Source organism: Eucalyptus grandis, chromosome 1, assembly GCF_016545825.1.
Source record: "Eucalyptus grandis isolate ANBG69807.140 chromosome 1, ASM1654582v1, whole genome shotgun sequence".
Lineage (NCBI taxonomy): Eukaryota > Viridiplantae > Streptophyta > Magnoliopsida > Myrtales > Myrtaceae > Eucalyptus > Eucalyptus grandis.
In genome coordinates, this window is record NC_052612.1 from 18,455,986 (window position 1) to 18,483,920 (window position 27,935).

A 27,935-nucleotide genomic window follows, 5' to 3' on the forward strand; every position below is an offset into this window, starting at 1 on the left:
GGTTCGGTTGTTGGTTCGAAATAGTGGATTTTGTGTACAAGATGATCTCTTTAGTCAAGTGGTTAGACAACGCCACGAGACCGAATGATCAACGTGGAAAAGTGAGACTCGATGAGACCGCAATACCCCCACCTTTCGTTTATGGATTGGTAAAGGTTTAAATTTCTGAGGACGAAATTTTTATAAGAGGGAAGAGTTGTGACATCCGTTTTCGAGTCATAATTTCGACTAGATAGGTAGGGCCATTTTCATCGAAAATTTCGGAGGACCGTTCTTGAATTCGAAATTGGGATGCAAAGTTAGATTATATGACGGGAAAAGTCATGAAATGGACAAGGATGCCTTGATGGATTTATTTAGGCTTCAATTGAAATATTGTTTGTTGAGAAGTGAACCAATTTAAGTAAAATTGAAGAGGAAAAATAGCAAATTCGTATGCCACCTCTACCCCACATTTTGGCCTATCTAAAGCTTCTAGAAGGGGCATCTTTGGCAAGGAAAATGAAGTGGAAGGCAGTGGTGGGTCGACATAAGAGAGAGAGAGAGAGAGAGAAAGGAAAGAGAAAATTGGTTTTCTCTTCTTCTTCTTCTCTCCTCCTCCGTCGACGAACCCCTTTCTTCCTCTTCTCTTTGGTTGCTCGGCACCATGGAAGCCGAAGAAGCCGAAGAAGCCGCCCGTCGCCGCTTCTCGTCGCCGTCGTTGCCACCGGCCGGAGCTACCGCCGGCTGCTCCACGGTCGTCCGCGCGCCCTCTCGCCCTCTCTCCTTCTCCTGGGTTCGTCGAACCGACCGGCAGGGACGAAGCAACGATCGGCGTTGCTTGGGCTACTGGTCGCGCCGCACGCCGCCCGCCGCCACACGTCGTTCCGGCCCGCGTCGCCTCGCCGTTCGCCGTCCGTGCTCCGCCTCGGCTTCTCCCTCGCTCGGCCCTGTTTGTGAAGCTTCGGATCGGTGGAGCTCATGAGCTGTCCACCCATCCTCCGGCCACCGTGAAGCCTCGCCTTGGTTCGGTTCGACCCCTCCGTCCATTTCCGGCCCAACCAAGCCGGATCCGCCTTCCTTCGCCCTTAATCAGCCGCGCACAGAGTGCGAGAAAATGGGTTTCCATTTGGTTCGAGCTCGTTTGGGCCGTTTCCGCCCCAACCCGAGGCCCGCTTTGGGAACAATCGTTCCTCGCGTCGCCGCCGTCGGATTGATCCGATTTGCGCGCGATTTGGTGAGTAATCTCACTAATCCCGAATTAGTTGGCTAATTATGCTTTAGGTTGGTTTAGTTTTAATTAATTATGTTTAGGTTGTTAGATTAGAATTAATTAGCAATTATTAGTCAATTGTGATGCAATTTAGATAAATTGATCGCGTAATTAGCAAGTAGACGTGGTCTACTATTTATTGAAGGCATCTCGGGAATTTTCGGACCCTAATTGAGCTTCAATTTGGTGATTCGGAGCCTAAGTGAGATTTTTGGCATTTAAATATTAATTATCGGAATTAAATTAAATAATTATTTATTTTCCGAAAATTTGAAGGAGATGGTTTGGAACCGGAATATTATGCTGATGATCGTGGCGAAGTCCGTTTATTTGATCGGACTTTATTTTAAGCTAAATTGAATTTTTAATATTAATTAATTTTCGAAATTAATTAAATAATTATTTATTTCCTGAAAATTCAAGCTGGGATGGCCCGTGACAAGAAAATTATGCTGATGACCGTGGTGAAGTCCGTTTATTTAATCGGGCTCTATTTTGAGCTAAATTGAGTTTTTAATATTAATTATTTAATTCTAGAAATTAATTAATTAATTATTTATTTTTCGGAAATTAAGTTTGAGATGGCCGATGACCGGAATTTCATGCGATTGTCATGGTGTGGTTCGTTTATTTATTCGAGGCTTAATTTGTGAGAAATTGATTTATTAGTGATTTTAGGATTTATTCCTAAATTGAATAATCTTTGGTTATTACTTGAAGAATAACCGGGCATCGGTTGATAATGCCAATATATTGAAAAAGTTGCCAGTGGGGCCGTGATGCCACTACATATGATATTGCCAGTGGGGCCGTGATGCCACTACATGCCGAGTGGGGCCGTGATACCACTACATATAGCATTGCCGAGTGGGGCCGTGATGCCACTACATGCCGAGTGGGGCCGTGATACCACTACATATAGCATTCCGAGTGGGGCCGTGATGCCACTACATGCTAGAGTGGGGCCGTGATACCACTACATATAGCATTAGGAGTGGGGCCGTGATGCCACTACATGAGTGGGGCCGTGATGCCACTACATATAACATTGCCGAGTGGGGCCGTGATGCCACTACATATGATATTGCTAGAAGTGGGGCCGTGATGCCACTAAATCTAAGAAAATTGCTTGGTGGGGCCATGATTACCACTATAATTAAGTTGTGTCTAAGGAGTGATTCATAATTGGGATTTGAATTGGAATAGTTGAAATGACCAGGAAGTGGTCTTGTTGATATGTAATCGACTAGGTCGATTGATCATTACTTGATACGATGTTGTGAATGGGCGGATTGATTGGAAATGACCATGAGATGGTACGATTGACTTGTAATCGACTAGGTCGATTGATCGATTATTCGATCTGAGTGTGACTTGATGTGATTCATTGCCTTGGTTGGATGTTGTGAATTGAATGATTGAATGGAGGTGATCATGAATGGTCTTCCTGGCATATAATCGACTAGGTCGATTTGATCGATGCTTCGATAAGTGATCCGTGCTTGGGTGCCTATTATGAATTGTACTAACTCGCGGGTGGGATATGAGGCCAAGGTACGTCTTACGCCTATGCGTGTATAGGCGGCCTATAGTATAATAGTTTACTAATTGGGCTTAGTGGGGTAGAACTCGCCGAGACGTAGTCTCATCCCGGTTGGGGAAAAACATTTCGGGACCTCGTTGAGGAGCCGAGGAGGAATCGAGAAGGAGAACTCGGAGGTGAAACCTGAGTAGAAGGACTTTTGGAAGAAGAAGATAATACCGAGAGAGATTTTGAGTATGACCTGAAGGGATTGAGATTTCATCTTCTTTTGTGAACTCCAATTGATGTGAATAGTTATGAAGTTCTTTAGTGGATGTCATGTACAAAAGTTTGGTTATAAATTTCAATATGAAAATATGACCACCCTTTTCTATCCCATCGTTTTAATCTGGGGATTTTAATTTGCTTCCGCATGTGCTAAAAAAATGAAAGGGTCGGCGATACATTGTCAGGATATCGCATTATAAAATCGACCAAGTGAGACGGATGTGCGTGTCCGAGGATCGGGGCGTGACATGAGTTCGGGGAATTGGTTACATTAGATTTCTCTAACGCCCTTTCGGTACCTTTATCTTTTATTTTGATAATAAGTAACTTGAATTGATTTTAATTCCTTAACATGTGAAGTGACCATGCAGGTACGCAAACCACCAATTTAACACTCAAGAAAGTAAATGAATAAATTGCACACTCAAGAAAGTAAATGAATAAATTGCAGGACTTACCTCATAGCAACGAAAGCATATGCGTTGTTAGTTTAGAATTCACATCAAAGTGATTCCTAAATATGATTTCTAATTAACACGCAATTTTTGTTTTGTTTTAATGCATGCCACTAATTTAACATGAAATTATACGACATGGCAATATGACTTAACTATATGACCTAAGCAATATGACATAACTAAGCATGTAGTCTATCCTAAATAATTTTTTTGTATTTTCTATGAGATTCGAAATTAAAGAAATGCAACATTTAAATATGCAATCTAAATTAATCTAATGACTGACAATTTCTAATTAAATGGACCTAACAAAAATCACTAAATGACGTGCATTGTATGAGCATAATTCTATATGACGTGCACATGGTTTTTATTCTAAATAAGCATGCAATTTATTCTAATATGCAATGACATGCAAAAGATGCATTAATTTTACATGACATAATTTAAGTAACAGCAAATCAAGCCATATTGATACCCAAATCAACGAACATATCTCGCGCATGAGATCGGGTTGGCCAATTTCACATAAATCACGAATCGGATCTCGAGCGGGAGATCGGATTGCAATTTTTTTTTAAGTAATTGCGAGTCGGATTTCGAGCTTGAAAATCGACTGACAATCACTAATTTCAAGGCAATTTCATATCATGGAATTTCAATTTCACATTAAAGAAATAATTACACTAAAAAGATAAAATAAAATAGCAAAAATAATAAAACAAAAATAACATAAAGATAATACCTAAATTTTCTTTTGCTTTTCTCTTTTTGCTTTTCTTTTTTTCTGAAAAAGAAAAAAGAAAAAGAAATGGGTGGCCGGTGGGCGAGGGGAAATGCCGGCTAGGGTTCCGCGAGGCTCCGGAGGATGGCGCGACGGCGGCGCGGCACCGGGGGACTTCGAGATCGGCACGGGCGACGCGGGCGGCACGGCGAAACCGGTGGGGCGGCGTCGCGGGCGGAGCGGGAGCGGTTCTCTGGCGTCGGTCACACGGCGCAAGGGATCTCGGATATGCGGCGCGCGTAGGCGGCGTCGGGGAGAGCAAGCGGGGCGGCGAGACTCCGTGCTGCACATTGGCGATGGGCGGCGCGAGCTTGGCGACGGCGGTGCTGCGAATCGCGACGGGGCGGCGCAAGCCGGCCCGATGGTAGCGTCGCGGAGGGGCTGCTGCAGGGGGCACGGATGCAAGCGGAGCGGCTTCACGGGCGGATGGGTCACGAACAGGAGCAAGGCGTCGCGGCGGGGCGGGCCGGATCCCGGACCGGTGAGTAAGGCTCGGCGCAACACGCAAGGATCTCGGATCGGCCCGGTGTTGGGGGGCGCGGCGGCTCTTCGGGGCGGCGACGCTGGCGGCACGGGGAAGGTTGGCTCGGTGGCGGCGCGATTACAGGTCGCCGGTGGCCCGGTCGGTGCGAGCAAGCGGCATGGGGCCCCCTTCCCCCACGAGGAAGATGAACGGTCGTGGGGTTTTTTTTTTCGGTTTTTCTCTCTGCGGCAACTCCGCTGCACGTCTCTCTCTCTGCTGCCTTTCACATTGCGGCTGTACTCCGCACTCCTTCGGCCCAGAAATTGAGCTTCACTTTGATAACTTTTTACTCCCAAAAACCCTAAAACGAAGGAAGAATTTTCTCTTTTTTTGACTTCAATTTTCGACCTAAAGAACTGAGAGGAGAACCTTGTGCGGCCGTATATTCAATATATGTGCCCTCCCTAAACCCTACGCATCTAATCTATTTATAGGCCATGAGTTAGGATTTTAATTTCTTTTCAAATTTATATCCATGAAAATTCTTTTTTCGAACGCAATATCACTTTTTATTTTCACACCTCTTCTAGATTTCCTTCGCAAAAATGAATATTCTCTATTAATTTTTTTCAAAAATTACAATATATGATTTTTTTCAAATACGGGCTTAGGCTAAATTGCTCTCTTCGTGGGGTTAGTCGACTTGTCGCCTTAAAGTTCAAAACCACCAAATCAAACCAATTTGTCACCGACCCAATAAAAATGCAAATTAAAACATAAATGCACCTAAAACTATATATTATGCAATTGACTATTTTTCAAGGATAAAATTAACCCTTAATTTTTTAATGCAATAAATGACTAAACGGATCGACAAAATTTAGGTGTCAACGGTTAGTTGTGTAATTTTCTCAAACAACAAAAAGCACTCACCTCCCTTTGACACAATCGCAGCTACTTTCTAGTGCATTTTCCTTTTGTGCTATTTTTACAGGGCATTGTTTGTGATAAGCTAATTTGCAATTTCCTCTTGTTTTCTGGCTACTAAGACAATTGAGTATCCGGACGGGTTTGATTTTCGTGAAACAAAATACAAAACGCCATCAGCCACGCTCGGGAATGCGGTTGAATAACTTCATCGGAAACCGCTCTCAATCGTCATGGACGATCTCGTGGAGGCTGCAAAGCCCTGCAGGACAAAGCTCACGTGCATTCAAGCTGCATGAAGAGCTCGTGGGCATCCACGACCGCAGCCATGGGAACCGATATGGGGCGTCCGGTAACCATCGTTGGGCTCATGCATGAGGCTTGCGGCGGATAACCCATCTACGACTCTTTCAAGGGACGATCCTAGGCAATGATCTGAAGAAGACGATTCTCTAATTCAACGTGTCTTAGTATTTTATTTTATTTTTCAGTTTTTTCGTCCCTTAAAAACTCTGGTTTCCTTTCCAATATATTTTGGCCAACATCATTCAGTTTTTTTTTTTTGATTCAGGAGGAACCAGCTTGCACCGACAGTGCGCCGTAAACCCCCCGGCGACGCTAGCGGGGAAACCACCACCCCGACGTCACGCTTAAGTCACCATTAGTAGCTAAGACTTTTTTTTTTTTTATTCAGGAGGAACCAGCTTGCACCGACAGCGCGCCGTAAACCCCCCGGCGACGCTAGCGGGGAAACTACCACCCCGACGTCACGCTTAAGTCACCATTAGTAGCTAAGACTGCCCCCCTCTTCGCAGGGGATTCGAACCAAGGCCTCCAACGTGGAGGTCCAAGGCCCTACCATCCACGCCACCGCGGTCGGTGGTAACATCATTCAGTTCTTAATTTGTTAATTTTTAAAATTTTAATAGTTAATAAAAGCACCACGTCGGTGCACCACTTGAGCACCATCAGCCATGTCATCCGCCACAAAGAACAGTTTTACATGGAAATGATGACGACGGTTGATTTTGATTTGTTACGTGATTTGTTCAGGACATTTGGTGAAGTTTTTTTTTTTTTTTTTTTTTATCTCCTGAGGAAAAAAAATATATCTTTCTTTAGGATTTGACCTTACATTTTAAATGAAAAGTAAGAAAGCTTATGTACTTACAGAGATGGATGAATATTACAGACAATTATTAATTTTCTTTGAGTATTACCGAAGGAGATAGTAGAAATTGGACTTGCAAGCCTTCAACAATCTCGGGAAGGAAAACATCGACCAAGACTTTTCAACTATTCAGCGATAAAAATGGATGAAGTGAACAGTGATAGATCAATATGATACCAATGGATTCTCAATTGAATTTACTATATATTGCATGATATACAGTTGACAATAGCTCATCACAAGCATCTTTTGCTAAGGATTAGTAAGCTCTCTATCTTCGTAGACAAAACAATAGCAAACTCTATCAACTATTAATTACAAACGAGTGACAGGAGGATGATGAGTGAATTTGTCGCCTTTGCTCGACCCTACGAGGCAAAAAACCACAGCTCCTATACAATATCCTCGGCTGCTACCAAGCGCCGCTACGAGACTCCAGCCACTAATCCAATAGGAAATCTAGATCGTTGGGTAAAGTAACTCTGTTTTCACTGTAGGGAATCAATTGTTGGACATTTCCTCTTTCTCCCGCCTTTGGGCCTAGATCGAAATTGCTCATCTACCTCCTCAAAATCACCCTAAAGCAAAGGAGGCAAATTGACAGGTATTAGGATTATCCAAATCTCATTAGTGAAAAGTTGGATTTCAAAAGAGCAGTAAAATTGAATTTCAATATTTGAGAGAATAAGAGAATAGGACTTACTGGAGCGTAAACATGACAACCGGTTTTCTCACGATGGCCTCTCATGTGCTTATACGCAAACTTCTTGCCACAATTCTTATGGCCGCATACAAATGACCTCACCTCAAGATGAACAGCCTCATGCTGACGTAAATTTGATTTCTGTCAACCAGAAAAAAACAGCAGCTAATGTACACTCAGCAGCCAAACGATAAATGAGCTCAAGCTTCGTAGTTCCAAACAATTATATTTCATGCCCAGCCAGAATCTAAACATCTCTTTAAAATGCTTTTGGCTCGTCTTATTTTAACATTATAAAACAAGTACACTGAGCGAATCAATTTTCTCTCTGTACATCATATTAACAATATAGAAATCGGTTAAACCGTAGATAGATACCATAGCTTTTCATCGTAACGCCAAATTGCATCTATCAAGTCCTATTTTTGTTCATTAAATAAGTAGATTCAAGAAAAGAAATAGAAAGATTTGCTTTTATTTGAGATATTTGAGAGTAACTTGCATAATATTTTACGGAGTTTGTGAGTGAACACGTACAAGGAGGTGTGTCTGGTCTGATCTTCTTCTTCTTCTTCTTCTTCTTCTTCTTCTTCTTTGGGGAAGGACTTAGGTCTGACTCTTATCACATTGTATCATTCGTATCTCATCCTTACGTGCGACAATCTTAAGTTGACTTGCAAATGCGAATTCATTAAAGGACGTGGTCGAGCCAGCGGTGGCCATCAATGATTCTTGACTGTTGATGAACGGAAGTCCATAAAGAAAGAAAGAACATCAGCATCTCTTTCCCTTTCTACAACACAAGCTCCTTTCAAGAGAACAGATATTCATTGCGCTCCTTTTTATTTCTGCAAGGTTGATTTCACTTAGAACCTGATTTTGTGCACACTATTGGGTAAAAAGGAAATTAACGATGTAGCTCTCAGACTCATTTTCATGTTACGTTTGGACTGAACACCGAAAATGGAAAGAATGGGGACATCAGTTGGAGGAAGTGTAAAAAGAGACGGCCGAATGGTTCCCTCCAACGAGGTGTACCTCAAATCTAGTTTTACAAAGTTTTAGAAGTCCTTCCCATCGCGGGGACAACATGATATGTCTGCGATTCCTGGGCATACTGAAGGAAGGAACTGAACCCAATTAGACTATTTAAAGACCAATCCAAAGTAATTCAACTCCGAAAGGTTCCACATTAAGGTGTCGATCCACTCAAACTGTAGATAAACAATTCTAATCTCGACAAGTTTCTGAGATTACCGATTGAACATGGAACTCGCGTAACTTAGGACCAGTGTCTCAAGATAACTATCCTCTGAAAAATCAGCAATCACTCAGACCAAAAATCTCCATTTTACCCAAATTTCTTATTATTTATATATTTTGAATGATTTTGGAATAATGTTTTTGAAAAAAAAAAAGGATTAGTTGGACGAGATTACATGAAAACTTAGGGTGTGAATGATAACCATTTTGGCTAGAATTGATTTCTGGAAGAGAAATAGATTTTTCTATTTCTATTTCTAGATGAGTTTCTAAGCAAAAATAACAATTTTATAACAATATAAAATTTATACTCCAAAAATAGAAAATTCATTTGATAACAACAACAAATTTTCTTCCTTTTAGTTGATAGCAGATCGGCGGATGGCGGCCACTAGCGACCGGTGGCGGTGGTGGCGGTGGTGGGCGGCGATCGACGATGGCGGCGGCGTGACGGCTAGCGACCGACAGCGGCTGTGACATCCTAAATTTTTAACCCTATTTTCTACTGAATTAATCAGGTATTTCATTGACGCGCCTATACGGCTGTTCTCAGAGCTGATCACTCTTGAGATAACTAGACTAGTTAGGTGAGCCATTAAGGAATTTTAAAGCAATAGACTTAAAAATTCGACCACGAATTGGCTTCTCGACTGTGCTCATCTTGAGAGGTCATTATGGCACAGTTAAAAATCGATTTGAGATCAAAGATAGGTCGGTTCGACTGAGATGTGTGACCGATCGTGGGTGACTCCACTAAATTGAGAAATTCTCGTCGACTGGCACTAATTTGATTTTACTGTCGTTTTGGTACCCTGTGTCCGTATCTGAATCCTCGAGATTTTCATGACAACTAAGAGTTGCCAATGTGTCGAATGGGTTCATTGTGGCTCGAAGAAAATCGACCTCAGTTTGGATAGGCACGCAGACTTAGACGTGCGTCAAGTGGTTCGAATGCACGGAGTGCTAGTTAGCCCCTAATGATTTGATTTGGGTGGTAGTTGATAGGCTGACAAAAGGACCTCAGTTTGGATAGGCACGCAGACTTAGACATGCGTCAAGTGGTTCGAATGCACGGAGTGCTAGTTAGGATAACGTCAGATAGAGACCCGAGGTTTATTGTTTCTTTTTGGAAGAGCTTGCAAAGTGCTTTAGGTACAAAGCTTCAGTACAATATGACATATCATCCTCAGATGGATGGCCAATCTGAGAAGACAATTCAGACCCTCGAGGACATGCTGAGAGCTTGTGTATTAGACTTCAAGGGGAGTTAGGAAGATCAGCTTCACCTGGTGGAATTTGCCTACAACAACAGTTATCAGCAGAGCATCCATATAGCTCTATTTGAGGCATTGTATGGTAGAGTGTGCAGAACACCAGTGTATTGGGATGAAGTTGGGGAAAGAAATATTACAGACCCAGAGTTAGTCTAGTAGTCAGTGGATGCCGTGGCAATAATTGGAAACATATTAAAGACCGCTCAGTGCATACAGAAAAGTTACGCAAATAAGCGCTGGAGATTGTTGCAATTCCAAGTTAGTATTCACGTTTTTCTAAAGGTGTCATCAATGAGGGGAACTTCGCGCTTTGGAAAGAAAGGAAAACTGAGTCCAAGGTACGTCGGTCCGTTTGAGATTCTTGAAAGAATCAGGACCTTGGTGTATCGTTTTGCGTTGCTGCCGAGATTGGTGCAAGTGCACAATGTCTTTCACGTATCGATGTTAAGGAAGTATGAGCCTAATCCGACCCACGTGCTCAAATTTCGAGAAATTGGACGTGGATGATCGTGTGTCATATGTTGAAAACCTAGTTCGAATAGTGGATCACAAAGAACAAGTTTTGCGTACAAAGACCATTCCATTAGTAAAGTGGTATGGCAACACCACGGTATAAAAGGAGCGACATGGGAGACTGAAGAGTCAATGAGATAGTTGTACCCTCACTTTTTTTATCAAAGTGTGTAAGGTTTAAATTTCAAGAACGAAATTTTTATAAGAGAGGAAGAGTTGTAACATCCTGAATTTTCAATCCTGTTTTCTACTGAATTAATCGGGCATTTCATCAACGCACCTATAGGGCTGTTTTCAAAACTCACTCTCGAGATAACTAGACTAGCTAGGTGAGCCATTAAGGAATTTAAAGGCAATAGACTTGAGAATTCAACTAAGAATCGGCTTCTCGACCGTGCTCATCTTTAGAGACCATTACGGCATAGTTTAAAATTGATTTGAGATCAGCGATAGGTCGGTTCGACCGAGATGTGTGACCGATCGTGGGTGACTCCACTAAATTGGGAAATTCTCGTCAATCGGCACTAATTTGATTTTACTGTCGTTTTGGTACCGTGTCCGTATATGAATCCTCGAGATTTTCACGACAATCGAGAGTCGCCAATGTGTCGAGTGGGTTCATTGTGGCTCGAAGAAAATCAATCACGGGTCATTTGTCCTAAAAAGTTCTGAAAATTATCTAGTAGCCTAGGTTACACTAAAAACGCATCGGAGTGAAATTAACCGCCAATTTGATTCCAATTTCAGAAATTAAAGATTTTTTCATTTCACAATAAATTCTAGGACCTACGACTCAATCTCAGAAGATTTTTCTGACAACTGAGACTTTTGGGAAAAAATCAGTTTATGACCGTTTTTGTTCAATTAAGGCCGAGAATAATTTTTGGTGGTAAAATTTGGGAAGCATGATGGATTTATGGGTGAGGAAAAATATTGATTTGATTGATGGAGGGTCAATTGGATTTGTTGAGGTCAAATGAGATTGAATCGAGTAAAGATCAGTGTCCAATCGAAGCTAATTATTTGTAAATTCGTAACTCCCCCCATCTACCACCATTTTGGACCATTTCATATGTCTAAGAGAGAGTCTTGGTGGCCAAATGACAGCCATGGATCTTGGGTTGGAGGGGAAGCCCAATGGGGGACAAAAATGTGGAAAAATAAGGCCAAGGGGCCCTCTACTTCTCTCTCTCCCTCATCTTCTTCCTTTGGCTAGCCAAACCTTTCATTTCCCTCCATCTTTGTGCTACTCGACCAAGGGGAAACAACAACTGGAGAAGAAGTTGCAGCCGCCTCTTGCCTAGACGTCGTCGCCGCCACCCGCCATCGCCGGTTGCCGCTCCGCCTCCACCCTCGCCAGCCGCACACCGTCCATCTCAGCCTTGCCTCTCACTACCTTCCAGCTGCTGTTCCAAGTCTATTGCAGCTCATCCGGTGTCGTCCCGAGCATGTTCAACCCCTATGAGTCCACATCTAGGCCCGGTTTGGCCTACTTCTTCATTCCTGATCAATTCCTGCCTAAACCGAGTTGATTTCCTTTCAATTCCAGCCAAGAACATCAAGGGTTTTTGTAGGTATTTCAGCCACTTGGAGGCCTGTTTTGAGGTGCTTGTGGACCCCGAACCTTAGGCACTCTTTGGAGTAAAACGTCCCTTGCGACGGTCCTGACGTTTCAATCCGAGTGGATTGTTGAACGGGTGAGTTTAGCTCACTAATTCTCGCTTAGTAGAATAATTATTCTTAAGGGTTGATTAGTGTTAATTAAGTAGGATTAGGTAGTTAGATTAGAGTACATTAGTGATTATTAGTTAATTTCAATGCATGTTAGGCAAATGGTTAGTGCAATTAGCTTGAGAATAGTCTATAGTATTTAATTGAACACTCTCGGGATTTTTCCCAATCCATTTTGGCGTTCAATCAGGCATTACGAGCCTAAATTGGATTTATTAGTATTTAATAATTAATTTTTGTAATTAATTAATTAATTATTTTTCGGAAATTAAGTTGGGATAGTCGACGATCGAAATTTTATGCCGATTGTCGTGGTGCAATCCATTTATTTATTTGAGCTCTACATTGTGTTGAATTGATTTAATTGTAGAATTTTAAGATTTATTCCTAAATTGAATTGAATTTGGGTAATTATTGGTAAATGACCTAGCATGGGTCTATAGCACCAATAATGTTTGAGGGACTATTAAGTGGCGAAAATTGTGAGTGAATTGAGCATATTCTTGGTTAAGACTAATTGGGTATGATTAAGCTAAGAAAAAAAGTTATATTACGTGGCTCGGAAACCTAGAGTGTCGTCTTGGAGAATGCACGTGAATCATTGATTATATACATCACCTGGAAAAGACACATGGCTCGGCGATTTGTACATCACCTTGGCGAATATGTCGCCTTAGAGAATGCACGTGACTTGGTGATTTGGTATATTGCCTTAGAGAATGAACATAGCTCGATGATAAGTACATCGCCTTGGCGAATATGTTGCCTTAGAGAATGCACGAGGGTCGGTGATTGGTACGTCGCTTTGGCAAACTTGTCGCCTTAGAGAATGCACGTGGCTCGGTGACTAGTTATATATTATCTGGAGATTGAATAATAAGAATGGAAATGACCAAGAGATGGTCCGGTTGACATGTAATCAACTAGGTCGATTGATCAATACTTTGATCTGATGTCATGAATTGATTGATTAATTGATGTGATATGAGGCATCTGTGAATAACCTTAATTTGCAGGTTGGAACTGAGGCCAAGGTAAGTCCTCTGACTTGTGTTGTGCATAGGCAGCCCTAAGGTGTATTGGTTTCCTAATCGAGTCTTAGGAGGGTAGAACTCGCTGACACGTAGTCTCATTGGTTATTGTATAACCAATTTCAAGCCCTTAGATGGCAGCATCGGTACGTCCACCTCCCTCTCCTCCTGAGCAATTTGGCATTCCAAAGAGTATTTCAGAGAAGGCTACTCACTTCCACATCCATCCCGACCCAGAAGGACTAGAGTACGTTTTGATAGAATCTACTATTTGGGTGGATGTGGGTAGAGATGATCTGGTGCCCCATGAGTATAGGTCATGGTACCGCTACTACTTTGATGGGCGAAGAGTGGGTCCTATACCAGAAGAGCATGTGCCACAGCATGTCCTAGAGGAAGCATTTTGAGTAGGGACTATAGACCCCGATGACGGAGCGGTAGATGATGCTAGAGTTCCCGCACTTAGGAGTGAGCCAACTTCTCTAGTATACACAGTTGAGGACGCCAACTGGAGCGAAGAGGAAGGTGAAGTTGTGGAGCCAGAGGAGGAAGGACTAGAGGAGGACCAAGAGTGGGAAGAGCCAGAAGGGGGACCAGAAGAGAACGAGGAGATGGGAGAGGACGAAGAGCATGAAGAGAATGAGCTTGATTAAGAGGAATCAGAGGAGGATCATGATGATCCTGAGTACGATCCGGATGAGGACTGAGATCCCATCCCTTTTTGTGAACCCATATAAGTGGTTAGGTGTGAGACTAGACCATTGTGAATAGTATTGTAAGATACTATGAGGTGGCTTGTATAAAAGTATGATTGTGAATTTCAATATGAAAAATATGGCCCTATTTTTCTATCTCATTGTTTGATTATCTGGGGATTTATAATTACTTATACATGTGCATATTTAAAATGAAAGGGTCGGCGATACATCCTGGGATATCGCTTTTAAAATCGACCAAGTGAAGGATAGGCATGTGACCAAAGATCGGGGCGTGACAGCGGCGGCAGATGGTGGTTGGTGGCGACGAATGGAGGACACGATAAGAAGAATTTTTATTTCTCATTTCTGTTCTAGAAATAGAAAAGTAGAAAATTTTTATTTCTGATTTCTATTCCATACTTATTTCTGGAACAAAAATCTATTTCAGAAATAGAAAAATTGAATAATTTTATCAAACGGATTTCTATTCCAAAAACAAGTCTGGAATAGAAAAATTGTTTCTGGAACAGAAACAATTGGTTGTCATGCACCCCCTTAATTGTTCAGTGGTTGTTGGTCTTTATTTTTGCATTCTTTCACATAGATTACATATTTTTCCCTTTCAAACTAAGGCGAAGCAATTGTAGTGCCCATTAAATTTAAATGGTTATTGATAGAATTCAACAAAATTATCAAAAAAGTCCTAAGCCTATTACACTTGTGCCACTTTAATCCTAAACATGTTGGCCATGAGGGTAAGGAGGCCGTTGCCCCGCCAAGACTAGGCAAGAGACTCATGGCCCTTGCCAGTGGCTGACAAGGGTTATAAAAAAAATGGAAAGAAAAAAATTATACAAAAATTTAGAAAATTATTCATATCATCACCGGTCATGCCATTTAAGATTTATAGATCTGCTCAGCTCACCAGAAAACTTATTGTTCAGCAAATTTATGATCTTGACCAAAGGAAGTACCGCAGATCTAGATTCACAAGGCTTAGAAGTTCTTCCCAACGGGTGACTTGATCTCTCCTGTTAGAGCATTGTGGAATAGCGTAATCTGTCTCATATTCTTGGACACACTGAACGAAGGAACTGAACTAGTAAGATTATCTAAAGGCAAGTCCAAATAAGTCAGCTTTGACAGGTTCTCCATCGGGCTTGGGGTCAATCCACTCAATCTGCAATTAGACAATTCCAATCTCGACAATTTTCTAAGATTACCCCTTGAATCTAAAAGCCTCCCTGAAATACTCGTGTTACTCAGCACCAGAGTCTCAAGAGAACTATCCTCCGGAAAATTGGGCAGAGTACCCTGAAGAAGTTGGCTGCCTGATAAGGATCTGGAGTATCTGCTGCTGAAAGATTTTACTAGGAAACTCCCCATAGAACCCACAATAACTCAGACGCAGAGTAGTTAGATTGGTGAATCTGCTAAGGAACTCAGCAAATGTGATTGACAGGTTGTCGCCATTGAGTTAAATGAATGACAAATGATGAAGATTCACGAGAGAAGAGTCAGCAGGACTAGAGAGAAAGCAATTAGACATGCTCAGCACCTTAAGTTTTTGCACTGAAGAGGACAATGCATTGCACCACTCATTTCCCCGGGAAGAGAGGTTGATGCCGTCAAGATGTAACTGTCGTAGCACCATGAGATTTCCAATCATGGTCTTCAAATTGGGATTCTTGAGCTTTTGTGTATCAGTTCTAGGGAAATAAAGAAGAGAAAGATCAAGAATGCTTAACTTCCTCAACCTCGCTAACCCCATCAAAATCTGCCTGGAGAATCCAGCATTGGACGAGTTCAGATGAACCAGGCCAATGAGATTTGCAGCCAGACGGAATTGCTGAGAAGTTGAAATCGTTGAAAAAGCCAAGTTTAGCTTTTGAAGATGCTTTAATCTAAAGAGACTCGATGAACTGTTAATAGCGCTAGAGATTGATTCAAAGCTGAAGTCTAGTTCGATGACCTTTCTGTCCTCGTTGCACGTCACACCATTCCAAGGGCGAGCATTATGATTCCACATGACCAGCTTGGAAGATCGGGATGCATCGAATACAAGGCTATTTTCAACTCAACCAGCAGCAATTCTTGATTGCCGAAACAAAGACTAGAAGCCGGTACCAAATAGATTCCGAAGAAATTGGTGCATATGAATGGCGAGAGAAACCACAACAAATGCGAGGTTCTCATTGAGTGCAATTTCGATACTATTTGACAGAGTTTGCGAGTTTACTCATGCAAGGAGTGCTGTTGTTATGGGAAGGCAGATGAACATGAACCTCCTCGTATGGGATTCCAATGGAGCTGTATTTGGTCTAATTCATATCACATCGTATCCTTAATTTTTTGGTCCTCATGCGCGACTATCTTAAGTTGACTTGAGTTGGATTGCAAATTCATTCACTTGGTTGAGCCAGTGCTGGTCTTCGATGGTTCTTGACTGTGGATGCAAATTTTTGAATGATCTCGCTAACGTTGCCACATTCAATATCGACTTGAGCTACTTGACGGAGTAATATGGGCAAGTGTAGCTACCACCGGGACAAATGGCGCACGAGTACTTTGTGCGCCATTTTTTCTTTTTGTTTGATCCTATCTATACATATTTCACAATACACTGTGTGTGTTATGAGCAGGTCACGAAACCTCGCTCCCTCACTTACGCATCCTCACCTCAATGCCGAGAATGATGGAAAATGAACTCCATACCTCCCCATTTTTAAGTGGGAAGAGTCGCCGCTCGAGTAATTTCAATAGTTATAGTTTTCTAGCCCTTACTCCTTCATTTCCGTTGCTGTTTTCTTCACTTTTTTTTTTTTACCCTACTTAAGACATTCACCTCAAAGTTGACTAGAGAATGCAAAATGGATATTTCTGTTGTGCTAAAATTCCGCATAAGACAGACAAAAATGGAAATTGTTCTGTGCGTTGTTTGTTCGTGACAACGGTAATAAATTTAATATTTCGATGATGAGTTGATTACAAACTAAATAATAATTTTTCCATCACCAAAGTGAACAGTAGATTATCACTTACATTTTACAAGCAGGTGCATAAATGTTTCTAAGGGCCTGCATGTTTTTATTCCTAAAAGGTGTTGTTTTTTTGTTCCCGGGAACAAAAAATGAACAGAAACGCGTTTGGTTGCGTTTCTGTTCTTTTTGTTCCCGGAACACAAAAAGAACAAAAAAAAAGAAACAAAAAAACTTACTTCTTGTTCCGAAACAATTTTGAAGAAACGTTTCTTCTTCTCTCTCTTCTTCTTCTCTTCTTCTTTTCTTCTTCTTTTTTTCTTCTTTTTTCTTTCTCCGGTCGCCGGCCTCGGCCATGGCCGGCGACCGGCCGTCGAGGGCCGGCGACGCCGTTGAGGGTTGGCGACCTCGCCGGAGCCCCGCGCCCCCGACGAGGCCAAGCCTCGCCCGTGCCGGCGCTGGGCGAGGCTGCCGGCCCCATCGGCCGGTCGCCAAGGCCGGCGACCAGCTGAAAAAGAAAAATAAAAAGAAAGGAAAAAATGAAAAATAAAATAAAAATATTAAAAAATTAAAAGAAGCAAAAAAAAGAATAAAATTTACCAAACGTGTTTTCGTTCATTTTTTTTCCGAACAAGTTTACCAAACGCGTTTTTTATTCAAAAATTGTTCCCAGGAACAGAAACGCTTTTTTTTTTTTTTTTGTTCCGGGAACAGAAAAAGAACAAAAATAAAAACATTCGCGCCCTAAGTTATCAATGAAATATCAACTTCACCACTCATAAAACACAATATTAGCATACCACTTTTTTTTTTTTTTTAAACAAGGGGGCGCATTTGTAAGTTACTAATTAAATAACAATTTTATCACTCACAAAAGCCAATAATATATTGTCACTTTTTGTGATTTTATAAGGGCGTGCATGGTAACACTCCAAAAAGTGTTTCCGGAACACTTACACGGAAAGTGTTCCGGGAACAAAAAGGAACAAACGCGTTTGGTTACGTTTTGTTCCTTTTTGTTTTTTTGTTTCGGAACGGAATAGGAACAGAAAAAGAAACAAAAAAGTTGTTTCTTTTGAAAAGAAACACTTCTTCGACGGAACAAAAGAACAAAAACGAAAGAAACAAAAGAACAAATTCGGAACAAAGCGAGTCGTGCGTGCTCGTCGTCGCTCCTCTCGGCTGAAGCTTCGTTCTTCCGTTTCCGGCGTGTCTTCCATCTCTCCGGCGGCTCCCACTCGGCTAACTCTCCGCGACTCCTCACTCCGGCGACTCAGTGCACGTTTCCGGTCAGCGTTCCTCTCCGTTCGGCCCTCCTCCTCCGGTCAGCGTCGCTCCCCTTCGGTGCTCCTTCTTCGGTCGGCACTTGCTCCCCTTCGGCGCGGTGAGCCGTCCTCGAGCGGCGTTGCTCGGCCAGATCTGCCGCAGATCCGGGCGAGCATTGGCGAGCATTGGCGAGCATTGCTCGCTCAAGCCTTGAACGAGCGTTGCTCGCCCGGATCCGCCGTGCCGAAGGGGAGCAACGCTTGCTCGAGCTGCAGCTCGTCATTGCCTCCCCCTTCGCTCACTCGAGTTGCTGCCTCGAGCTGCTGCGAGCTCGCTCGAGCTGCTGCGAGCTCGCTCGAGCGCTGCGAGCTCGAGTTGCAGCTGCTGGAGCAATAGCTCGAGCGAGCTGCAGCTCGACTCCAAGCAGCTGGAGCTGCTCGAGCAAAGAATCGCCGCAACAGCTCGAGCTTTGCGAGCTCGAGTTGCAGCTCTGGCCGGAGCAAGAGCTCGAGCGAGCGCAGCTCGACTCCGGCAAACTTTGCAGAAGAAATGAGCTGCAGCTTCAACTGGAGCTGCAGCTCTAGCGAGGTGGACAGGGGCTGGTGATTTTGAATGAATAGGCTGGTGATGTGGTTTCCTTCGATTGTTATTTTGTTGCTCATGGTGATGTGGAATGGACAGGCTGGTGAAGCACGTGGCGAGGGCGTTGAAGGACGATTTCACCACCAAGGGGAGATTTTAGCTGAAGTCGGGGTGCAGCGTGGTTGTGCGGCATCGTAAGAAGGTATAACCAAGGGTAATGCTGCCTTGTGTTGGCTGAATTTCATGGTGCATTCTATATGTAGCATTATTATGTACTTGTTGTAGCAGAAAATGCAACTTATGAACAAATCAAACGAAATGTAGACAAATTGTTTTGTCGTTTACCAAACGTGTTTCTGTTCTTTTTCTATTCTAAGAACAGAAATTGACTGCAGTTACCAAACATGTTTCTGTTCTTTTTTTATTCCAAGAACAGTTTTTTTTTACACTTACCAAACGCGTTCTTTTGTTCAGAAACTGTTCCCCGGAACAGAAACACTTTTTTTTGTTTCTGTTCTGGGAACAGAAAAGGAACAAAAAATGAAACCATGCGCACCCTAAGTGGCCGCATAAATGTTTGTAATTACCAATGAAGTAGAACCTTTACTATCCACAAACCTAATAAAAAATTACTACTTGCTTTGGTTTCTACAAGTAGGCTATAGCTGTTTCTATGTTGTCCATTTTATCGACAACAAAACCAGATAGTAGATCGGCATCTGTTTTTAGATTTTGTATGTGGGCACGTAAGTGTTTGTAAGCAAGCATGGTAGTCCATTACCACTTGTTGCAAGTTTTAAATGTGGGAGCAACATTATTGGTAGGTTATCAATGAAAAAACAATTTTATTATGTATAAAACCCAAAAGTGGGCAGGTAAATGTTTATAAGATATCAATATAATAACAATTTTACCACATTACCGATATACTCAAAAATAATTTACTACTTGATTTTAGATTATAAAAGTGGACAGGTAGCCGTCTGTAAGTTGTTAATGAAATATTTTACCATCCAAAAATCTTAATAGTAGATTCGCACTGATTTTTTTTATAATTTACAAGTGAGTGCATGACAATTTAAAAGTTACTAATGAAACTACAAATTTACTATCCATAGACCCACCGGTAGATTATCACTTATTGCATTGTGATTGAGTTATGAGTAGTAAATACACAACATAATTGGAAGCTACTAGAACATTGATGGTCGTCAGTTACTAATACTGTTGCAAAATCAAGTCAATATACATGACCAGTAGGTAACAGGTTGCACGATCTTACCACCGTTATTCATAATTTATGGATGTTGCTACAATTTACTGTTGAACGGAATTTTCTTGTATGGGCCACGGAATGCTAGACACTTCCTCATGATTCTTAGACAACTTATTGTAACCAAAAAAAAAAAAAAAAAAAGCGTAGCGCTGTCCTTCCCTACTCTCAACATAAGCAAGTTTCCTCTTCTAGTATTCTTTCTTCCACAGACATCCATGTGGAGTGTCCACGTCAGTTTGATTCCTAACAGCAAATCAACATTTTTTTAACGGCGTTTAATCCACTTAAGAAAAAAAATTCATCGCTGTAACGCCTCAAAATTGGACAGAGACCCTTTTATAAGTACGAGGACCATTTTGAACAAAAGAAAAGTAAAGGAACGATTTTGAATTACAAGTAAGAGTTCAGGGTTCTGATAACATCTTCCTTCTATCCTACTATATAGGACATTGTTTGTGATAGCTACTTTGAAAAAAATTTCATGTTTTATATTTTTCTAGTTGCGAAGAGGATAAGTTTGGACGATTCTACTATTCAGTGAAATAAGGGATATGTTCTTCGAAAGTCCTAAAATTAAAAAAAATAAAATGTAATCAAATCATAAAACTTGCTAAATTAGTACAAACGAGTCATTGTGTTAACTCCGTCCATTTAGATTAATGGAAAATGCTGATGTTGCCTTTTTTATATTTTCTCTCTCCTACGTGGCGATGACGTGGCAAAAACATAGAACACAAAGCTAAAACGATATTGTTTTGAATTAAATTTTACTTTTTTAATTAAAATGTTAATTAAATAGAATAAAAAGTATTTAAAAAACACAAAAAGAATGAGCTAAGGGTAAGGGGGCAAGCTCTTGTCGGTGCCACAGCTCGACGAGGGCCACGGGGTCACGAGCCTAGTCCGGGCTAATGACCCTCATTGATCACAAGTGCGGGCTGTGGCATAGGCCCTCGCCGAGCCCTCATCGGCCTTTTTGGCAATGGGGGCAGTAGTGACAAGGGCGGCAAGGCCATGCCTTTGGCTTTTTTTTTCACCTTTTTTTGTGTTTTTTAAATAAATATTTTTATTTAATTTAATTAATACTATGGTTAAAAAAATTAGAAATTAATACACATCATTGTCACGTTGGGATAGAAACTATTTTTAAAAAAACCATGTCAGCATTTTTCACTAATCTAAATGGATGGAGTTGATTGACAGACTTGACTTTACCAATTTAATAAGTTTTATGACTTAATTTTATTTTTTGTAAATTTTAGGATTCAATTGCATTTTTGTGACAAATTTTAAAATTTTCCATACACATATCCCATCCCCCACCCCACCGGTAGCATAAGTTGACAGGCAAGTGATTTACTTGTCTGTCACACGTTATTAACTCACAACCATTTTCAGAGAAGGATCATCATTTTTTTTTTTTTCAAATTATCGACTATTCCAAAAAAAAAAATTACCAATATTTCTTAAGCTACCAATGTGTTAAAGTTACAACTTTTATACGAGACTACCAACCTTAATTTCAGTTACTCACCAACGGTTGCATTATTTTTTCAATTTACCAACCCTTTCAACGAGTCAAAATACTAGCGTGATAAACTTACCACGTAAGAGTCGATAATCTATAGAAGAGAAAGTCGCTTCATACTTTGGTAGATTATCAGAATAAAAGCTAATCAATATATAATCAAATAAAGGTTGGTAACTGAATTTAAATGAAGTTAATAATTACATATAAAATTTTGTAACTTAAGTTCCGCCAATAAATAATAATTGTTGGAATAGTTGGTAATTCAAAAAAGAATTGATAATCTCTTATAAGAATTGGTAAAGTGAACCCATTGCTGAAATCCCAAATTAATAATAATAAGTTATTAAACCAATGTGAAATAATGCAAAAAAAAAAAAAAATACAAAACAAAACGAAAACAAAAAGGTTGGTAAGTAGGCTCCAGTAAAACTTGGTAGCTCAAACAATCTTGTGATAAGTTCTTCATATTTTCTAACCATCGCCAATTATCGCTGGTGGAGGGCTGCTGCCGCCAAGTCCTCCACCCCTTCTCGTGGATCTCAGGATCCCAATTTTGTCTTCTACATTTTGCTTCCTTTTTGTTATTATAAAATATAATTAATTACCTTTGATTTTAACATTATTGACTTGTACTTTTTGATAACAAGAAAAGTATCATCTTATAACACATCTAACATACTAGGAGTTATTTAAGAAGAATTGGGTAGAGTTAGAGGACTTGATATCAAATATATATATATATATATATATATATATATATATATATATATATATAATTTCACAAGCAAGAGAAGTGTAAATACTTTATATGCGGATCAATAAACAAAGCATCTTTTTAAAGGTGATGGAGAATTATGAAGAGAACGAACGAAGGAAAATACTCTTTCTTGAGTTTAATAACTAAACCTTAGCTGAAATCTTCATGGACGTAAGTGTCTAAGCAATACTTTATCCCAGAATCGATAATAAGCAAACCTCCAAGATTTGATTGATGCTAACGGACCACAAAATATCCAGAAGCCAACCACGAATCCAAGCGAAATGCTCATGTAAAAACACTTCTCGCTATCATCACTGTCGCCGGCGTTGCCTTCGAAGGAATCTGAGGGACCTGTTCCCTTGCTATCGGGATCTGAGCATTTTGTGGGCAGCGGAAATCCACACAATCTGCTATTGCCTTTGAAGGAATCTTCTGAGAAGGTGAGAAATTGTTTGACTGTTGGGATGCTACCTTCAAGCTTATTGTATGAGAGGTTCAACATCGAAAGAAAATTAAGGTCTGAAAGCTGTGTGGGAATTGTTCCATTGAGGTCGTTCCATGAAAGGTCCAAGGACTCAAGCTGACGCAAGTGTCCTAGGGACGGAGGAATTGGCCCTGAGAATGCATTGTTTGATAAGTTGAGGAAATAAAGCGCTTCGAGAGCCCCTAGAGTATCAGGTATTGGACCTTCGAAATTGTTGCATGAGAAGTCAATTGAAGTGAAAAGAGTTAAGATCTTCTCCAGCTCCAGTTGTAGCCCTTTGAAGGTGACGGTTACTGTGTCCTGATAATAGAGTCCGGAAAAGAGAAGGAATGGATACTGGATACGATTCATGTCTACATTAACCTTCATAGCCTCCCAAGTTGTGAGGTATTGAGAAGGCAGAGTGCCATTGAAATTGTTGGAAGATATGTCCACAATTTGAAGCATCTTCCAAGTGCCATTAGTCTCCGGACATCCAACCCCTCCATGGAACTTGTTGGATCGTAACACGAGTACACGTAGACTTGCAATGCTCTTCAATTGACATGGATACACGTCATCAATCTGGTTGTTTCCGACGTCTAAAACCTCTAGAGTTGTGCAATTTGCCAATGACTCTGGGAACTGCCCTCGTAATAGATTAAAGCTGAGATCCAAAGTCTTCAAACCACATGTTTCGAGGAAATTGATAATGCTACCGTGCAAGGCATTGTCTCGCAGATTTAATACCTTGAGAGACTCCATCACTAAGCAATCAGGTATATTTCCACTCAAATTATTATGAGATAGGTCGAGCACCTTGAGATATTCAGCATTGCAAATGGATTTTGGGATAGACCCGTGGAACTTGTTATTAGACAGGGAGAGAAATATTGCCACAGAAAGATACATACCAATAGCAGGTGGAATGACTGAAGTGAAGTTGTTACTCGAGAAGTCCAAGTGAGTGGCAAGTGGCGGCAGGGGCAACGTTTGTCCACGGAGCCTGTTCTTATGGAGGTCGAGAACAAACAGAGAAGAAGTGAGATTAAGCGACGGTGTTTCACTATCTTCGAGCAAATTAGACGAAATATTGAGATACAGAAGATATTGAAGCTCCCATATCCATTTTGGTATCTTGCCCTGAATTTGATTATTAGAGAGGTCTAGATATACCAATTTGTGTTGCTCAGCGAGGAACTCCGGTAAAGTCGTCAACTGGCAAGAAGCCAACTTTAAAGTTGTAAGGTTAGGGAATGAAGATGCCTGGGCAGCAGTATTTGTGGCATAAATGGAAAAGCGATTGTAAGAAAGATCCAAATGAGAAAGATCTCTCAGCTGCTGAACCAAATTAATGTGGAATGAGCCACTGAAATTATTGGAAGAAAGTGAGAGGTACTTAAGCCCTCGGAATTCCCATATAGACTTTGGTAGTTCTTCTCCTATATCGTTGTTGCTCAAATCAAGTGTATCCAGTTTGTGTGGTGTAGCATTAGAAAATTCATTCACTTTACCAGAAAATTGGTTGTTGGAAAGTTGAAGCTTATGAACCAATGGAAGTGTGAACAGAGATGAAGGAATATTTCCTTTCAGTGAATTGAATTGCAGATTGAGAATAAGAAGACTCGAGAGATATTCCCATTGGGTTGAAACAATTTGACCGGTCAGATTATTGTGGGACAAATTGATTTGTGTCATATTCTTGGACTTGCTGAGAGATGGAATTGAACCAGTAAAATTGTTGAACGAGAAGTCCAAATAAGCGAGTTGCGAAAGATTGGTGAAAGAGCTTGGGATATTTCCACCCAAGCTGCAATTCATCAATTCTATTCTTGACAGATTTCTGAGATTACCAATTGAATATGGGAGCCTCCCGGAAATATTTGTGAAACTAAGAACCAGTGTCTGAAGAGAACCATTTTCCGGAAATTCTGGCAAAGAACCCTGAAGAAGCTGGTTAACTGATAGGTCAAGGGTCTGAAGTGTTTGTACCCGGAAGATTTTTTGAGGGAATACTCCTTGCAGGCCACAAGAACTGAGATGCAGAGTTGTTAAATTGCCGAAGAGGGCAAAGAACTCTGGGACGGTGGTAGACAGATTATTGCCGTCCAGTTTAATCACTGACAGAGAATGAAGATTCATGAGGGAAGAGCAAGACTCAAGGGGACCTGATAGATTACAATTTATCATGCTCAACACTTGAAGTTTCGGCAGTGAAGAATACAATGCATTGCACCATTCATTGCCTGTAGCAGACACGTCCACTCCGTCAAGGTACAACTCTCTCAGCTCGTTAAGATTCCCAACAAGCATCTTTAGATTCGGATTCTCGAGTTTCAGTGAAGTGAGCCCAGGAAAATAAACCATGGATACATCAAGAGTAACCAACCTTGTCAAACGTGATATTCCAATTGGAACCTGTCCTGTGAAGCCCGCATTTGAAAGATTCAGGTACACCAAATTGGTGAGATTACTGAACCCAGATGGGATCTCCAGAGACTGGAAGCTGTTGGAAGCCAAATTCAGCTCCTGAAGATAATTGAGTCTGAAAAGACTCGATGAGTCGTTAAGTCCACCAGTGATCCACTCGTTGCTCAGATCAAGACCCGTAACTTGGCCATCTTTGCAGGTCACGCCCTCCCAAGAATCATTCCTCTGATTCCATCTGACCAATTTCGTGGACCAAGAAGTCCGGAAGTTGAGGCTATTCTTCAGTTCCAGCAGCAGCGATTTCTGATCGCCGGCGAGACACTGCCCCGAAACCAAAATCCTGCCTATGCTGAAGGGGTTGGTTTGCGCGAGTATTAAGACCAGCCATAGGAGGAGCCAAATCCTCATTTGTTTCGAGCAGATCAGGAGACACTCCTGCAATTGAGAGAACCAGCTGCTCTGAGTTCAAGAATTCGAAAGCCCATGAACATGACAACCTCCGAGAGAGGGATCTGCTGAGAAACGGGCAGCTCAAGAACAGAGAGTTGCGGCTAGCAGGAGGAGGAGGAGGAAAACAGGGGACGGTTCAGAGTGGGAACACGAGGAACAGTCAAAGTAAGCGCCTGCCGGAGGGGACGAATTTGTCAAATGTATACGTTGGTTGGAGGACTGATGATGCCACTTTCAAAAATTCCTAGTAAAAATCAGCGACATTGCGCAACAAAGTGACATTCTTTTTCATCCTAATTTTCCAATCGAAACAAAAGACCATATTTATGTTTTCTAGGAAAAAATGAAAAATAAAAGAAATTTGCCTAAGATATTGAAATTAGAACTTGACATCCCTTGAAAATGCTTTTGGCTCACCTTATTTAAGGTCATAAAACCAATGACATCATGTGGTCAATGTTGTCTTTGTACGTGAACATTAATCATGCAGAGATCAGTTAAAAGCAAACAATATAGATATTATATCTAACTATTTTATTAATTATGTAGATTCAAGAAGATAAATAAAATGATTTACTTATATTTAAGTTCTATTTGTAAAATTTTATAAGATTGTGAAAGAAGCAATATATATATATATATATATATATATATATATATATTAACTCTAGAATCATGTCAATTTTAGGATTTCACCTCTCATACACAACATGATAGTTGACTGTATTAGGTCAAGCAAGCACGTGAAAAACATTGAATTTATTCCGATCAAGCCTCAAACCAGAGTACACGCAATAGCATTTAGTTGACTTGACTAGAGAATGCAAAATTATCATAGCTCCCCCCCACAAAAAAAAAAAAAAAAAAAGCCGAAAGTACACGCCCTAGCATTTAGTTGACTTGACTAGAGAATGCACGGTGTTGGGTCCCCCAAGGGGACTTCCAAATTCCCATTTTTGAATCAAACATAATTGCAGTGGGTACGAAATGTTGGCAATAAATTTGAAATGTTGATGATAACAAACTCAATAGTAGATTATCACTCGTTTTTTCTTTCAGCAAGTCACTATGTAAATGTTTGTAAGTTACCAATAAAATTAAAGTTTTATCATTCACGAACTTAGCAGTAAATTGCCACTTATTTTAGTTTCTAAGGTGGTAAGTTATTAGAACATTGACAATCATAAGCTTGCACAAACAAGTCAATTTACTTAATCAATAGGTAGCAAGTTGCATGATGAACCACCGTTATATAAAATTTATGGATGGTGCTACAGGTTTATTATTGAATGGGAACTATTATGTATGGGCCGAACAGAATATTAGGGAGTGCATGATAACCATTATGTTCCATAAATAGTTTCTGGAACATAATTATATTTTTCTATTTTTATTTCTAGAAAAGTTTCTAAGCAAAAATAACCGTTTGATAACGAGACAAAATTTCTACTCTAAAAATAGAAATTCATTTGATAATGACACAAAATTTCTTCCTTTCCAGTCATCGCCCGGCGGCGGCGATCGGCAAGCGATAGCGACCGGCAACCAGCGGCGGCGTTGGCGGTGACGGCGGCGACGGCGGTGGCAGCGACGGCAGCGATCGGCGGCCGGCGGCAGCAGCGACTAGCGGCCAGCGGTGGCGGCGGCGACCGGTGACCGACACCCGATGGCCGTGCAGCTAACGGCCGACAAAGAAGCGGCGGTGGTGGCGGCGGCGACGGCCGGCGGCGATCGGTGGTGGCGACCGGCGACGGCCGGCGACGATCGGCGGCGGCGACCGGCAACCGGCGATGGTGGCGGGCTGCCCGAGGGCGGCGGCGCCGGCGGCGGGTGGCGGCGGCCGGTGGGGGCCGCGGCGGGCGCGGGGGCCATCGGCCGCCGGCCGACGGCCGATGGCGGGTGGCAGCGGGCGGCAACCGGCGGAGGAGGAGGAGGAGGCAAGACGTCGTAGAGGAGATGAGAGTTACCGAAATTAGGTTTGTGGGAGAAATTATTTTTTATTTGTTTCGGAAATAGAGAAGTAGATTTTTCTATTTTTGATTTCTCTTCCAAATCTATTTTCGGAATATAAATCTATTCCAGAAATAGAAAAACGGAATAGGTTTATCAAATGGATTTCTC

The 27,935-nt window shown here is 41.4% G+C and overlaps 2 protein-coding genes across 2 annotated transcripts in view; both read right to left on the reverse strand.

Moving 5' to 3' along the window:
• Window positions 1-27,935, reverse strand: part of LOC120286208 (transcription factor IIIA-like) — a 44,831-nt gene that overhangs the window by 5,487 nt on the left and 11,409 nt on the right. The gene's annotated exons all lie outside the window — the stretch shown is intronic.
• Window positions 22,548-26,005, reverse strand: LOC120292250 (receptor like protein 22-like). Its single transcript, XM_039310496.1, has one exon. It carries the CDS (start codon window positions 25,770-25,772, stop codon window positions 22,632-22,634), a length of 3,141 nt encoding a protein of 1,046 aa, XP_039166430.1. The 5' UTR covers window positions 25,773-26,005; the 3' UTR covers window positions 22,548-22,631.